The sequence below is a fragment of the Gadus macrocephalus genome, chromosome 9 (assembly GCF_031168955.1).
Source record: "Gadus macrocephalus chromosome 9, ASM3116895v1".
Taxonomy (NCBI): domain Eukaryota; kingdom Metazoa; phylum Chordata; class Actinopteri; order Gadiformes; family Gadidae; genus Gadus; species Gadus macrocephalus.
Genome location: NC_082390.1, coordinates 17921340 through 17938411, shown reverse-complemented (window position 1 = coordinate 17938411; position 17072 = coordinate 17921340). Strand labels below are relative to the sequence as shown.

Genomic DNA, 17072 nt, shown 5'->3' with positions numbered 1-17072 from the left:
GCTAGTGGTGGGCTAGTGGTGGGCTAGCGGTGGGCTAGCGGTGGGCTAGCGGTGGGCTAGTGGTGGGCTAGTGGTGGGCAAGCGGTAGGCTAGCGGTGGGCTAGTGGCACACGGGGGTCTCTATTTTCGATCCTCTCTTCTGCCCCTCAGACGTCTTGCTCGGGAGTTGGCGGGGCAGGCAGTGGGGGGGGGGGCGGTCGCCTATCTGTCAGAGTCCGGACGGTCTGTGTTCTGCAGGCTAAGCACAAGCTGTTTCTGCAGGAATGGCAGAAAGTGTCAGCATTGTAGCTGGAACATTTGTCTCCATTACCTTCTCCGTCTTTTGAGGGAGGATTCACTTCATATTCATGACATGATCGTGTGTTTGCTCCGGCTTTTTATGCAGATGCGTTCTGTTGTATAGATTGCAGTATAACATCGCCTGCAGTTTAGCACGATGAGTTGTAACATCATGATACAAATTGCTGAAAAACTGTGAACAGTGCTAATGGTTCCTGGAGATGGGGGAGGGCTTTCACCCCTATGTTCAACGCTCTTCTCCCGCGGTCGATGTGCACATTTTGTTCAGTGACATTAGAGAGAGCTGTGATCGTCAGCAGTGTCTTTACCACTGATATCCGCAGTGCAAACTACACTCTGAAGTCGGGTACACACATTTAGCTGCAACGGGTATTTTAAGCACATTATGAACTATATTGATCTATGAATCATGGCTTTTTACACCGTCTGAAACAGCTTTGGAGCCATAGTTATAGAATTACAAAACGGTGATAATGGTGTCGATGTTAGAAAACAAAATTAAACGTAAATAAAACTCGAAGCCTGAAACCTGAAACACTCACAAACGGAATAAAATCTGCCTCTGGTCATGTGACTAGGACATATAGTTATTTATATATGTCCTTAAATGTCCTATAAATGTACTCTAGTCCTAATGAGCGAGGGCCCAACGGAGACCACAACACTACATGCAGACGGAGTACATTCAGACAGAGGATAAATCATGGAGCTCACATCCCGTCTTTCAGCTCAGTATCCTGCTGAACAGCTAAACACCATCTGCTGTCTTCTAGACCCAGGAGGAACCACGGGCATGTTCCTGCCCTCTGGACGGAGCCTGCTGGGCTGTGTTCTGCAACACACCATCATTACACAACCCTACTGTGTACACACACATCTAGGCTATAGGTGTCAGCTATCAACCTGGTCTTCCTCTCTCAGTTGGCCTGGGTCCTGTTCAAATGCCAGCATGTTGCTAACTACTGTAGCCTTTAGGCCTTGTTTATCAGCATGGCCTTCCTCTTTGTCTGAGAGGAAGGCCATGCAGGAAGCTTGATACTGCTCGGGATCCACACCTTCAGTCGCTCAATAGTGAGGAGACGCTATTCATTGAACTTGTTTATTGTTGCTTGTTTGTTTCTGCAATTACAGTGTATTACTTTTACACATTTCTGGGAAGTCATTCAATCTATTTATATTATGTATGTATGTGGACATACATCACATAATTCAAATGTGTGTGTAGAAATGCTAAGGCCACCATGTTAGGTCTCTGTGATGATCTGCCCTGTGTTGCGCACCATGAAGTACCGGCTCTCATGACTCCTCTCCCCGCCCGTCACAAGGTCTGGAGTCGTTGCGTGACAGCGCCCACTCCACGCCGGTGCGCTCCGTCTCCCACGGCGACTCCTTCATGACGCGCTCCCGGAGCCAGGCGGCCGACGTGGGCGGGAGCACCTCCATCATCTCGGACGAGGCCTACAGCCCGTCGGACAGCGTGCTGCCCACGCCCGTGGCCGAGCACCGCAGCGTGGAGCACGCGGCGGCGGCGGCGGCCAACGGGGCGTCCGGCAGCATCCAGGAGGAGAAGGAGTCGGAGGCCGGCACCCCCACGGCCGGGGAGCCCGGCGGGGGGGAGGTGGACGGCGGCGGCCGGGCGACGCCGCGGGCGGGCGCGCCGCTCAGCGAGGTGGAGCAGGCCAACAAGTTTGTGCTGAGCGTGCTGCGCCTGCTGCTGGTGACCGTGGGCCTGCTGTTCGCGCTGCTGCTGCTGCTCATCGTGCTCACCGAGTCCGACCTGGACGTGGCCTTCCTCAGCGACATCCGGCAGACGCCCGAGTTCGAACAGTTCCACTCGGAGTACTTCTGCCCGCTGCGGCGGTGGTTCGCCTGCCGGCTGCGCTGGGCGGGCGGCCTTCTCCTCGAGGAGGAGCGCGCGGGGGCGGCGGAGGAGGAGAGCGCCCCCGCCGAGTGAGAGGAGGCCTGAGACGCGGTCGTCGTCGTTGCGTGGCGGTGGTTTCGAGAGAAGACGACGCGGGGGACTCGGCGGGGGGGTGGAGCGGCGGAGGGGCGGCACCCTGAAGGAGGCCTGAATGAACGCTGCTTCTGTCATCCTCCCCCCCGGGGGGCCTCAGACACCCCAGAGTTCTCCCAGGAACCGCGGCCACCCGGAGCGCTCTCCTGTCCGGCCTCTTGTTGCCCAGCTCCACCCCCTTTTGTTGTCCCTCCTGTGAAGCACGGATACATTTCTGCTTCTTTCTTTTCTTTTCTTTTCTTATTCAGGTCATTTCAGGTATTTATTTTTTCAAATAATAGAAATGAAAAAAATATGAAACTGGATTCAGAAGTACTGAGATCATTTAAATAGTTCCTTATTTTTGAGGAACGAGCTAGTTGTGTTATTTATTGTTTTGAGGGGGATCAACACAAGTGCTGAGAGGTGATGGGGGGGGGGGGGGGCGCTCCAGGTCATCATCATTACAAGGGAAGATTTTAGTTTGTTTCAAAAGTTGTAGTCAGAAAGAACACTGACTGGCTTCAGGGTACCATCTGTGCGGACGAAGGCCAGTAAGGGTCAAATGCTCGGCTGGAGTCTGCACAGCAGCATGAAGCCAGGGTGAAAACCACTTGCCTTTTCTTTTTCAAGACGTTGATAACTAACGACGGTTTGGGATTTTTTTGATTGTTTCAGGACGGTTTCAACTGAAGTATTAATACACAGCGTACAAATAAGTGAGAGAGAGAGAGAGACTCGATTTGTATTTCTAAAGTTTTATAAATCAATTGGTAATTAAAAGTGTAGTGTAAGAGGTGATTAAGCAGAGGTGTTTAAGCCGGTCTCACAGGTATTGAAGGTCAGTCTCTTTTGAAGACCAACTGGCATAAAAATTAGTCAAGTTAGTTGTGCAATGTCCTCATCGTTTACTTTTATTCTTTACTCTGAAAACTCTCAATTCTCTTGAGTTGTGCTACTTTTCAAAACAGAATGATTCAACTTTGAATTTGGTTTTTATGCAGAATTCAGATTTATTTTGTTTTCATATCAAACTTGCTTTTAGGATTCTGTATCATATAATTATTGTTAGGGTAAGAATAATTATGTACTTTTGTACAAATTAGTTTATTTCATAATATATACTTACAGGTTTCCCATGTATATTTTAACAGAAGTTATTTTGTTATGAAAGATTAAATTATACCTTTTGTAGCGCTGTGTTTCAAGTGAGGTCAAAAGCGACAGGAACTTACAGGAGAGGGACGCGTTCAGAAAGCTTCTATCCAGATCCACACAATCCCATCACACCTGGCTCTCCACCAGCAACGAAGCAGCTTTCACACAGTATGCACAACCTTTCCTCATCAATAACAGCCCATTTGTTTTGAAGGATATCCAGTCTGGATAATGTGAGGGACATGTCATTACAGCTCCCAGGTTTTGTACATTTTCAATATCTCAAATGTACCTTATGAAATTGTACATTTACGCTTGTGTACATTTTGCGTTTGTTTTAGATTCGACTATGCAGACTTCTCTGCCTCATGTTCAGCTCACAGGAGCAATAATTCTGAAATCCCTGCTGAATTCTGGGTAATATCAACATTTTCTACTGTGTTTCTACTTTCTGTACCAGGTGCTGGTGCTATGTTTAGGAGTGTGTAAGGTAACGCTTTATAGATAAAGCGTTACTATGCGCTTCATATATAAAGCGTTACCGTGTGTTATAGTGTCAGTACGTAGGACTGGACAAAACGTTAAGGCGGTCATATGGGCTAAAAGAGAAAGAATAATTGGATCAGATTGAGAAAGTAGGAAAAGGGAAGGAAGGAAAACAATGGAACGTCAGTGGATTTTATTACAGTAGATCCAGTGACTAGTCTCCTTATTTGAAGGTATAAAAGAATCTTAGAAAGGGAACTTGAGCACTTGGTGATTTGAATGAACTGGGCTCCCATGTTGAAGCCTCATGGATGAACCCTATGAAGCAGCCCACCGTCTACAACCTGTCCCCCTAGTGGTTGGTGGCGGCCCCTTCCTAGTAAAGAGCCAGTGTTGTGTGTTTATCAAACCACATAGGGCTGTGTAGGCCTACCTTTAGGCGGTTTCTGAGTCATATCTCACCTGGGCCCAGGTAGACAGGGTTAAGGAGAAGCACCACTAGCTTAATGCATCAACAGTTGGATTACATTGCTAGTATAGTCTTCAAGATAGTCATTGGGAGAGGATCATATTCATTGGGAGTGTTTTTAACAGGGTGTATGAAGTAAGATGCATAGTTTGTATGTATGAGTCAAATACGTCTAGGGAGGAATTTCAGCAGTGGGGTTTCAATACGAGGGGTTTGACAACATTCTCTCACAGACATTTTACAGCACAACGGAGACCAAACAGTATAGTCCTTAGTGGTCCTTTCTCATGCATCTCTTAGCATTATGTAGCGTTCACCAATAGGTAATAGTATTCAACAAGCAATAATCAGTGGAATTGTCAACAGCAATGAAAATGACAAAGTACAAAAATCTAACATTGAATGTTTGATATTGAACTACAAGCCTATTTTGATTTGCTTTTATTTGTACAAAACCTGTAACAGATCACATAACATCTGTGAACCAGACCTACATTGGAAATGCAATCAAGCTATTTTGTCACTGTCATTTGTGACGTGAAATAGATTCAAATCGTTTTCTTATTTTTACATGTCTTGTTTTGATGCTTCCCTGGCTTCAGCGTGCGTTTGCTTAAATATCACTGAAAGTGGCGAAGATGAAACCTAACAAATTGTAAAATTTGGAAATCTTGCCCATTTTAACAGAAAAAAATAAGAATGAATCTTTCTACTAGTTTGTGTCTCCCTTTTGCATTGTTTAATGAGCAGACACATGTTTGGCTATACACTGTTTATTGACTCAAGTGATCAGTGCAGGTATGTTCCATGTGATAAAGCTTAGTTCTTACTCCTTTGTTTCAGGTTTCTGTCATGTTTACATTATTCACTGAGCCAACAATAGGCTGAATATAGGTAGGGGAGTCCATGCTTGAACAAGGTGCATCCAATACAATTTAAAAGTTTGTTTCAAAAGGTCCAGCTACTTGAAAACCCTTAGTATTCATACTAAGTATTCTTAGTATACATACATATGTAGTCTTCAACATCTAAGGAAGCAAACCTTAACACATCTCTCTGATAGTACACCTTATAGAATGCTTTACAATGACTGGATTGGCTGGATTACGACCAATCATCTGGGCTGAACTTTGATATTAGACATATCAGATGTAAATTGATTACTTTAATTATGCAGAGGGCATGTGAACACTCTTATAGTAAAACAGTTCCAAGATTGATTGACTGTGCAGACAGGCGTATGCATGCAGTATATGCATCATACACATCTGTAGGTTGCATTTAATAAACCCTGATTTTCTGTCCTAGGGATGGAGTTGCTTTTGATTTATTGAATATGTATACACAATATATATACATATATATACACACACACATCCATGTGCCAAATCGAGTTCATGTGCAGTCCGATCCATTCCAGTCCCATGTTTATACAGTAACCCTTCTCTAGAAGTCAGTATACATTTATTTGTCTAATAGTTCCTTGTAACTGGTGCCATTACAGCTACCCTAACTTGAAATAAACATAGAAAAATATGTACCGAGTTCTCCTGTGTTCTGTAGTTCCAAGATTAACTCCTCTCATGCTTGCATGTTTAATAGCAAAGCGATACTGACACCTAGTGGAAAAACACAAACATTGCAAGACATAATATTCCAGACTAATATATTTAGCATCACAAATGTGAAAAATACTTTATTTTAAAGGAAATACAGTGAAAAAAAGACATGAGGTGCGAACGCAGCTCCATTAAGTAAAAAACAGCTTAGAACAGCTAGAACAAAACGAACAACATATTAAGACAAATGAAACCCGGTTAGTCTGGGGAGTGTTCAGGAGTTGGAGTAGTTGGGTTTGAGGAAGGGCCGCCGGTTGGTCTGCGGGGTGGGGATGGCCATGAAGCCCGGCCTCCGTCCGGAGCCAGCGTCGGCCGGGGAGCCCCTCCCGCGCCCTGCCGACTGGCCTTTGGACGGCCACGACTTATTGCCGCCGTTGCCACGACTACACCGAAAACACAAAACCAACACACGAAAATTAGACACACTTTAAAAGGAAACGCAGGAGGAGATATGCTGCGCCATGCGGGAGAGGCGACCCGTACGCACCCGCTGGAGTCCTTGTTGGCGCGGCCCTTCTTCTTCTTGGCCAGCATGTGGAAGGGACTCTTCTTCCTCTTCTGCCCCCGGCTCACCTGGTTGCCGAAGTAGGTGGACTGGTGGGCGTTCTCGTCACCCTGACGATCGCGCGACATGTCTATCCACCCGCCGGCGGCCTCGGCGGTCTCTGGCGCGTCAACTGTACAGGGGGGGGGGGGGGGGGGACAGGGTTAGCTGGACACGCCCCAGACCCTCGGCCAATGCACCGGCCTCCCGCGTCACTCACCGGGCGCCTGCCACTTGGAGTACTTCTGCAGCAGCTCGATGACCTCGGCGCCGTATTTCTCCAGCTTGTCCTCCGTCACGCCGTCGATCTGGAGGAGGACCTCCGCCTCGGAGGACATGGTCTCTGTGGGTCAGAGGACAGTGCCGCGGGTCAGAGGACACCAACGAACACCGGCACGGCGCGATCCCGAGGGATGTGACGGGGCTGACAAACAAACATTATTCCATAGACGTGACGCGTCGCGTCAAGCTTGACTGGATACTTGAAAAGTATCCAAAGGTTAGGGACCTGGTTTTCTGTTTTACAGCTTCCTTTGATTTGCTCTCTCACAGACACACACACTTTACTTACTGGCTATCTTTTTGAGTGTGACGGTGGAGAAGATGTTGAAGTAGTGGATTCCGAACACCTTGCCCAGCTTCTTGCACAGGTCGGTGAGCTCCTGGAGACACTTCTGGCTCATCGCGTCCCTCTCGGACACGTTTGTGGTCACGGACGCCTTGTTCTTCATGATGCTGGAGGCGCTCTCCGTCTCGTAGAACTCCACCTGAGGAGGGGGGGGGGGGGGGGGGGGCTGTTACACTCACACAAACACACCGGTGGTCTCCGTCCTCCCACCAGGCTGAGAGGTGCTGCTCTCTACCTGAGCGTGTCCAGACATGATGTTGACGGCCTTGGGCCCGGCGGAGATGTAGGCCACGGCCTGGCCGTGGTTGGTGATGTAGAGGTCCTCCACCAGCGCGTTGTCCAGGACCAGCTTCTTGAAGAGCCGGTCGGCGTTGTGCCTGGAGTAGGCCGCTCCGATGCCGAACATCCCCGTCTGCACCTTGGCCGTTTTGGACCCTGGCGGACAACAGTTCAGGGAGACTCAACGGGCCAGTTCCTCAGTGAAACACCCAACGCTCATTGGCCATTGATTCTCAATGTGGACGTTGCCATTTATCTTTAGATATATATTATATTATATATTATATTGAGATATTTAGCAGAGGTTTCTATCCAACCGACTGGCAGCGAATGTGTTTGAGATGCATGTTGAGCAGGTAAGGGTTTGACTAGAGCAGGGGTGTCAAACGTACGGCCCGCGGGCCGGATCAGGCCCGCGAACGGGTTTAATCCGGCCCGCGAGATGATTTTGTGAAGTACAGTATTGTAAAAAAATATATATTGTATTATATATTTATATTCATTATATATATATTTTTTTTTTTATAAAAATCCTTCCTAGCATTACATGGATTGCATTGACTGGCACTGATTAATTTGTTGTACATTGAACTACTGGACAATTGTGTGTAACTGGAAGTCGCTTTGGAATGTAATCTGCTATTTTTCAATGAAAGTGGAAACTGCTGTTCTTAATGTGTCCACTAGAAGTCGCAATAGCAATTATGTTAAGCAAGCAAACTTTATACCGGGGCTGAGCAGGGAGCAAGTATAAACAGGTAGTGCAGCTAGCCCGGAGCTACCTTGTCGTTCTGCCTAATACTTTCAACATTATGCGCTTTGGCACTCTCATTGCCCCAAAATGTCTCTGTCAAAAAGACGAAAGGTGGACACAGAGTGCAGAGTTTTCCAAGAAAAATGGTCATCGTCCTTTTTCTTCACGGAAGTAAATGGGAAACCTGTGTTTGGTGTGCTCACAGCATGTTTAATTTTACATAATTATGCCATATTTTTACCGGTCCGGCCCACTTGGGAATAGATTATCCTCCATGTGGCCCCTGAGCTAAAATGAGTTTGACACCCCTGGACTAGAGGGAGGCTGTGCTTACCTCCCTACCTTTGGACCCAACATCCCAGCCACTACTATGACGACTATGCTGCCCACATGTGTTAGTTCTATTGCAAGACATGCACTGGTAAATCGTAGGCAGTATGTGGTTCTTACCCATGAAGATGTCCACCAGCATGTTCAGAGTCAGCCTGGTCTGCTGCCCTGTCCGGCCAAACCTCGCCCCCACCTTCTCACAGTTATCCTGGACGAACCTCAAGATCTTCTGGGCGTCCTCCGAGACATTTCTCACCTTGTATTGCTGTGGCACACATAGGAGAACAACCTTAGATATTCAGTATGCACGCAGACATACCGGTTGAGTACAAGACTTCAAATTAGAAGTTGACTTACGTTGGGCCTTGCACAGTTGTCACATATGACCTTTGGGTGGTCCTTACAGAAGCTGGCATTGAACTTGATCTCACCAAAGTAGGCAAGCAGCTGGACTCTTCTGCACTCCATCAGGTTCTCGCAGAAATTAACCATGCTGTGTAGGTTGTTGAAGTGCGTTGTCTTGGCATGTTTGTTCCCTTCCTTATCCACTGTTAAAAAAAAAAAAAAAAACACATGAATAACATGACGAAAAATGAATGCCAAGACCAAGGACAAGGGTGCTATGAATTCAAAAGGGAGACTAAGATATTTGAAGTGAATAACGAATGAGGGCCCATGGGGCCAGACGCACGCATGATGAGTCTCTTGAGGCGGACCACGTCGCTGTAGGAGTAGAACAGGATGCAGTGGGACACCTCCCCGTCCCTGCCCGCGCGCCCAGACTCCTGGTAGTAGCCCTCCACCGACTTGGGCAGACTGGCGTGGATCACGTAGCGCACGTCCGGCTTGTCGATGCCCATGCCAAAGGCTATGGTGGCACAGATGACCTGCCGACACGGTACTGTTTAGTCATCTGGCTGGCTCTCTACGTACAGCGCAGTTCAGAGCACAACACTAGGGTGTTGGACTCCCAGCCAAAAGGTGATGAACCCAAATGTCTGCAATGCAGCAACTGTACACATCCTTGGATTAGATACCTCTCCCATACTCAAACTATCCTAACACCATCTGTTTTCATTGAATACTTAATAAAACATGATGATGTACATGTTGGTGCCATGCGCTACAAGACGAGCTGGACAGGAGGTATTGGATGCAAACCAAATGCACTGTGCCACTATGCTCATGACATTTTGTGTAGTAAAGTCCAAAGATAAACGCCGCTACCTGGCAGCCGTCCTGGTTGATCCACTTGGTCTGCACGTACTCCCGGTCTCCGTCATTGATCCCTGCGTGATACGACAGGGCCTGCAAGCCTGCCGTTTGCAGGCTTTCTGCCATGGAGTCACAGTCGCTACGGGAGAGGCAGTACACTATGCCCGAGTCACCTGCAATACGTTAAGCAAGGCAGAGATGGAGAAGTATCAGCAGGAGAGAGAAGCAGCATGGAGGAGGGAGGTGGAGCCTCTTTGTATCAATATGGCAAATTCAGAATGTTGGTTATTTTAAACTTCTTATCCGGGTTGAGGAAGGGCCGAGAAGCGGTAGGAACATGTGGCCAGCCTTACGCGGGTAGTGCTTCTTGATCCAGGTGATGCAGTCATCGGCCACATTCCTGGGTTTCTTGGGCAGCACGACGTACTTCAGGTTGGTTCGGTTGAAGCTCATGGTGAACCTGCAATCAGGTCAATCCTAAATATGAGGCTGTTGTCAAACAACTAAACGACAGTTAAACAATAGGCGGGAAGGTTGTGCCGCCGTGGCCGTAGCGGGCGCTGGAACACCTACACCTGGGGCTTGGACATCTGCAGCTGGTTGAGGATGTCCTTCTGGACGCGCGGCGTGGCCGTGGCCGTCAGAGCCATGATGGGCACCCCCGGGAACTTCTGCCGCAGCTCGTGCAACTTCTTGTAGTCCGGCCGGAAGTCGTGGCCCCACTGATGAGCAGACAACGGCACATGGTTTACCCTGTTTGCTCGAATAGAAGGCCTGAACCCCATCGTGTTACTACTAGTACCACCACCTAATGTAGGGGGGGGGAGTGTTCGTACACACCTGACTGACGCAGTGGGCCTCGTCGATGACAAACCGTGCAAGGAGGTTTCTCTCAAACAGATTCTGCAGGGCGCTGATCAGCCGGTTACTGGCACTCACCTAGAGCAACCGCCACAGGGTCAACACTCTCGTCATACATACATGTAGATACCACTGGAGCCAATCAGAAGCAGGGCTCGTCTCCATTGACCGGGCGCTCTCTACCTTCTCAGGGGTGACGTAGAGCAGTTTGATGATGGGATCCTTCTTGGACATCTGCTGGTAGATGCTCGACGCTTCGCCTTCACTTTTTGACCCCGAGAGACTTGTGGCTGGAATCTGAACAGAAAGACCCCCCAACCCCAAGAAGAGATAATGATTATAATCATTTTCATAATCACTTATATGAAATATGAATGAGTTGAGACACACAGAGTCTGGTGGGCCTCCTGAAGAGACTCTTGTTTCTAGAAAAGATGTTCTGTGCCAACAGTATGGACTAATATTCCTTGTACAATCGAATTATTCTGTCAAGGTCTAGACAACCTAATGGTTAGAGAATGTTGTGAAAGGAATGGACAGGGGTAGCCCCCAAGGTTAGAGGGTAAGGGAGGCGAAGTTAGAGGATGAGGATAACTGGGTGAAAGGCTTGCCACGTATCGGTGGCAAACCTTTCACCCAGTTTCCCTTGTTGTGTTTGAAGAACATGAGCATAACTAAAACAACAGGAGTTGGTTGATGAGGAAGCCATGTATGAGCAAGGTTTGATAACAACCTTGGCTTGGAACTTATGGGAGGAACCACAGAGCAAGACTCTAAAAACTGTTTGCCAAAGCTGATAAAACATGCTTGGCTCTTGTATGACTTATTGTTTAAGTTAAAAATTAAAGTAATTAAACTTTATACTTCGGTTTTCTGATCTCTTTACTTGTGAAGAGTACAAATCTTCCTTCCACAACACTTTTTCTAACTGAAGTGCATCAACACTATTACCCCGCTTTCAACCCGCAGAGCAAGTGTTGTACGGGCCCCACTTACATCGAGTGTAGTGAGCTTCTGGATCTGGTCCACGATGAGGGACTTGAGCGGGGAGATCACCACACTGACGCCAGGAGACACGCAGGCAGGGAGCTGGTAACAGAGGCTTTTACCACCACCTGATCCACAGAAAGGGCATATATAAGAGAGCTGCCTGTCATTGGGTCTCCACTGGTCACTCTGTGTATGTACCGGATCATGCAGAGTCTGTGGTACCCACCGGTGGGCATCAGAATGAAGGCATCCTCCCGCAACACTGTGGCGTTAATCGCTTCCAGTTGATTGAACCGGAACTGATGAAGACCGAAGCGCTTGTGGAAGACCTTCATCATCTCCTGCGAATGGGGAAAGCCGAAGCCTCTCAAGCGGTCGTGCGCAGGGTTTCGGTAAGTGGGCTCTGCAAGACGCAAGGGATAATTAGTCAAAGGGGTCAAATCATCATCAAATTGAGATGGTGAGGGGTTGTAATAACCTGGGGAGATTATGGTGGGCTTTGGTGCAGAGACTGGCGTCGCTGGAAGTCTTTGTGTTGAAGAGTAGACCGGTTTGGCCACAGCGGTAGAACTTCCCATGGAGGAACTCTGGGGTTCGCCAAAGTAATCCGGGATATCCATTTCATCAAAATCATCGATGTCAAAGTCGTCCACGAAGCCATCCTTGGGGTCGGTGTCGGCGGCTCTCGGGGTTGTTCCCATGGGGATACTGCTACACCTTTTCACATCAGCGGCTGAACTCTTGGGGGAGAAGAAGAGATCCGAACTGTCCAGTTGTGCATTTTTGTTTTTAGGAACATAAGGGGATTGGTTGGAGGGGCTATCAATAAGGGAATCGCTAATACTCTGGCTTCCAAATGTCCTCCTATTGCCTTCTGGGAACTTGGTCCTAGCAGGAACGCTGCGCGAATCAGGAATACAAGGAGACTGAAAAGTGTTGATATAGCAGTCCGAGTCGTCAAATAGAGCATCATCACGTGAGTCATTGGAGACGATGGAAGATCTCTTGAAGGGAATCGGCCTCTGGGGAATTGGCGTTGTGCTGGGAGTGACACAAGCATAAGTCTGTTTCTTCACGCTGGGCTCCACCATGACAGTACTGTCTGGCTGTTGCCGACTGAAGGGAGCGTTGTTTCCAATTGCAATAATCCTCTTTCTAAAAGAGAAAGGAAATTACATGACACACACTGACATTAAATCACTTCAGCGCCATTACACAAACTCCGCCTAATTTTCAAATGCACATACCTGAGAGCCCGGTTGAGGAGAAGCTCCGTTCCACAGGACAGGCCTATCAGTTCATGCTCTGGGATACAGTCCACCAGTTTGCAAATGGTCTGCATTATGCTAAAGAGTTCCTCCTCTTTCTCTGTATCTAGAAGAAAGACCGATAATTAGTTCCTGCAGACCTACTTTTGGTTACTTTGAGTAACATTGACAGGTAAAAGCGTACCTCTTGTTTCTGTCGGTTGGGATTTAGAAACTGTAGGCAGTATTGTGGAAGACTCTTTTGGATTTGCAGGGCTGTGTTGGATTTCAGAATCAGCTCTCAGTCTGTTTAAAAAACAAATGATTGTCATGACGATGCCAGGACAACTGACCATTTACCAACTTGCTTCAGCTTTAAATAACTGAAACAATCTCAAAGCCAGCTTGGACACCAACAATATGCCCTTCGTTTTATACATTCATAATCAACAAATTAGTCATCTGGATGATAATTACTAAACGGGCTATGCTTCTTTCACTCACTCAGTTTAGCAAGTTAAAGAAGTTTGACATTTAACCTCTTAAGCTCCAGCCAATTTTTAATTGTCTAATTTGTCTTATTAATATGCTTGGTGTTGGAGTTGGAGTTGTGTTTGGTGTGTGCAAAAAATGACTTATATGTACTTGTAGCAGAGTTTCTCATGTTTAATTTGATATGGCTATTTCTACATAATAAGGGCAGTGTTGTATGCCTTTTGCTGTGAGATTGATCACGGTCTTCCCAAATCTGGGGAACTTCGAGTTTAAGAGGTCAAGTTAAAATATAATAAAGTTAAAATATAATAAATAAGATATTTATTTTCCTCATGGATATCTATAACTTCAGAATCTATTCTGCAATAGGACGTGGCACTGTGTTTTCTGTGAAATTCACAAAATGTCAACAAACGAAGCTCATAGCTTGAAATCTTATGTGAATATTAAATTGTAAGTGTTCTTGGTAAATATAACCCATTTACAAATGATGGATTTCTCAAAAATTATAATATTATAACAATTAACCTTTTCTCTATGGCAGAGTTTTGGCAGCTCTTCTCCTCAGGGACAGGCGACGGAGGAATGAAGTCATTGTCAGGTTCAGACTCATCACCAAGGCTCCATCTGGTCTGATCTTCTGCATGAACAATAATAACAACACACAACAGGTTCTGCTTTAACATCATTTGTCGTGGAATGTGATCCATCATAAACATAAAGCATTAACAGTCAGTCCCGTGCGATTATGCGATCGCATAATTCAACGCATAATCAACCAAAGTCTGCATATTCATGCGGGGGATGCATTTTTTCAAATATGCCGCACTTTCACCGCATAAATTGCAGATTTCCGGGAAAAATATGCGGGGCTTGCATGATTTCATAATCCCCGCATTTTCGTTGCAAAAAAGTCACATATATCGTAGCAGAAAGTTGAAAAATGTTGCTTTTACTTCACATAAGAGCAGCCATTTCCCCCTGTTGCCATTTTTTCACAAGTTCCTGCAATTTCATTGCATATTTTAAGAAAACGTTCCGCATAATGAAGGATTTTTGGATTTTCTGGAAGGACTGAACAGTACAACAGCTGATAGGATAACAATTACCCGTCACTTCTTGTACAGGTGTGACCCCTGCTGCATCCTCTTCATCATCACTCAGAACAGGTGTGCGCCCAGTTTTGGGTCGTCTTTGTGGCATTTTGACTGGCGAATCCTCCGGCCCCCAAAGGTCCGGGCTGTTAGTCTCCCTTAGCTCGTTGTGCTTTGGACTCGTTTTGGTTCTGTATCCGTTTGCTGCAGTGATGATGCTACATTCTGCATCATTGTGGCTTGTTTTCTTAAGTTCATCGTTTTTATTGGAACATTTCTTATCAGTCCTACCTGAAGTTTCTAGACTGCTTTTCACTTTGACAGGGGTTTCGAAGTCATTAAAATCATCCCAGTCGTCTTCTGGGAATACAAAAGATGCTGCTAGGTCCACTTGATTGCTGCTGTTGCCGGAGGAAGGCTTGTCTTGAGGGGTGTCAGGGATGACTTCAGTGACCGTGGAGGGTAGCTTTCTCGCAGTGATGTTGGGAGAATCCACCTTCGTTTTAGTGTTTAATGCAAAGAAGCTGTTGATATTTGGATTCGATATCTCTGGCTTGTTTGGAATGGTCGGGGAAGAAATATTGACACTTCTTTTTGTCAAAACATTAGACTGAAGTAACTTGAAAGGGACATCCACTTTCGTTGTGCCTGAAATAGATTTCTTTTTAAAAGAAAATGACCTGTGAAAAGATGGACCACTATGAGTTGAGATTATAGATATCGTCATCACCTCATTAAACCACACAAATATACATTGTACACTGCAATGGACCTTTTTAGACAGAAGGATAAGCAGTGCTAGGAGTAACAACATTCTTTCCCGAAACCCCATTATGCAACATGACAGAAGAGTCATGTCTGGAGGCAAGGGCTGGTCAGCAACATTTGACTCACCAGCTGTGGTCGCATATATAATGTAACATAATAACATAGCATATTTAACATGGCATACTGTGACATGTTATTGGCTACCATAACAACAACTCGAGTCGAAACATTGTGGCTATATCCCGCGTTTCGACACTGTGACACATTGAAGGACTAACTTGGTGACTAAGGTACTCACCCAGCTTTAGGTTTGGCCAGCGACAGCTTGCTCTGAGCAGTGTTGCAGTGCCTGGCGAGCTGCTCCTGCAGGTTGTTCTGAGGGAGACTGGCCATTGTTGCGATGTAACTCCTGCTCAGAAAGCTAACTCTTGTGGCATTACTGTGTCCTGAATGTTCAAGGTCCAGTTAGACGACTATTTCCGCTTTAATAACATGAGGGATTCACCGCGAAAGAAAGTATTTTTGCAAGTAAGCTGTAACCGTATTTTGCAGTTGCTCCTTCATCATTTGTTGGGTCGTATTTTTACTTCCGTCCGATTTTCCGCGTAAAAGGTTCACGTGATTCATATTTTGCGCCATGGGAGAGGATCATGGGAGATGTAGTTGTAAGACCAGAACTGTAGTCCCCAATGTATGGTAAATAAACGAGCCTACAAGCTCTGACAGTATTCTGGCAAAAACAAGAATGTACAAAAATAGAAAATAAATACCTTACTTATTTTTGCTTTCCCTTGGTGTTCTTTTTCATCCCATTTATTTTTTGTCTTAAACAATCAATGCCATGCATTTTGCTGCTCTACAATTATATATAATTGGGACAATTTCCACTATTCCACACTATTGTCCTACCTCCTTCACTTTTTAAAATAATAGAATATGATGCCTTCAGAATAATAGTGGTATGCTGAGACGATTGAGGAAAATGACATTACAATAGGAAACAGCCAATTACAAATAACCTCAGATCATACCACATGGAAGGTATGTTACTCCATTATATACACAGGCCAATTGTTAACTGTAATTGTAACTACAAATAACTAAACTACAAAAACACTTGAGACAAAATGCCCCTGAGAATTGATTTAATCGTGGTAACCAGGAAACTATTTTTTATGTTATATATATATATATACACACACATATATATATATATATATATACACATGATATATATATATATATATATATATATATATATATATATATATATATATATATATATATATATATATATATATATATATATATATATATATATATATAATATACATAAAGATCATACACAATCACTGACTGAAGATTATGTAAGGAAAATGTACATTTCTCGCTAGAAATGTCATTAGAAACGCGTTTAATGGTGTATCTGTCCTAAAATATTGCATTTCCCATTCAGATAATAAAGATTCATATAAACTACGCCGTGTTCCGGAGCCGCGGGGGATTCTGGGAATCGGGGTTGTCAGTTGACAAATGGGGCTTTTGTTAACTTGTTTTGTTGTTAGGATTAAGTGGGGTTAATGGGTTCGGGATGTTATGTGGTTGTGTGTTGTTCTATTAACATTGTTCGTGTGTTCATTGTTGTCGACACCGTCACCGAGAGTGACGTGACCATCGTTTCGTGCAGCTGTTCCGTGTTGAAGTCTCGTTCAATAAAAACCAACTCTCGTTGTCGAGCGTTCAATAAAAACCAACTCTCGTTGTCGAGCGTGCCCCCCCCCCCTTCAACTAACGTGCCCCCCCCCCCCCTACAATCGTGTCGTCGTCCCCATAGATATATAT

At 45.7% G+C, this 17072-nt stretch overlaps 2 protein-coding genes across 3 annotated transcripts in view; one reads left to right on the top strand and one right to left on the bottom strand.

Moving 5' to 3' along the window:
• Nucleotides 1–5946, top strand: part of LOC132465152 (FERM domain-containing protein 5) — a 51898-nt gene extending 45952 nt beyond the window's left edge. For both annotated transcript variants that reach the window (XM_060061937.1, XM_060061936.1), the window contains one exon: nucleotides 1626–5946. In XM_060061937.1, coding sequence (XP_059917920.1) covers nucleotides 1626–2254 — 629 coding nt within the window. In that variant the 3' untranslated portion in view covers nucleotides 2255–5946. The remainder of the gene's footprint in view (nucleotides 1–1625) is intronic.
• Nucleotides 5947–6073: 127 nt separating this feature from the next.
• Nucleotides 6074–15865, bottom strand: blm (BLM RecQ like helicase). Its single transcript, XM_060061865.1, has 21 exons — nucleotides 15529–15865; nucleotides 14478–15142; nucleotides 13897–14008; nucleotides 13079–13179; nucleotides 12874–13000; nucleotides 12105–12781; nucleotides 11853–12029; nucleotides 11633–11751; nucleotides 10820–10933; nucleotides 10616–10714; nucleotides 10349–10497; nucleotides 10129–10235; nucleotides 9788–9948; nucleotides 9252–9447; nucleotides 8918–9108; nucleotides 8681–8825; nucleotides 7433–7632; nucleotides 7141–7336; nucleotides 6790–6912; nucleotides 6513–6702; nucleotides 6074–6408 (listed from the first exon to the last, which is right to left on the bottom strand). Exons 1-21 carry the CDS (start codon nucleotides 15621–15623, stop codon nucleotides 6240–6242), a joined length of 4113 nt encoding a protein of 1370 aa, XP_059917848.1. The 5' UTR covers nucleotides 15624–15865; the 3' UTR covers nucleotides 6074–6239.
• Between the last annotated feature and the right edge of the window lie 1207 nt (nucleotides 15866–17072).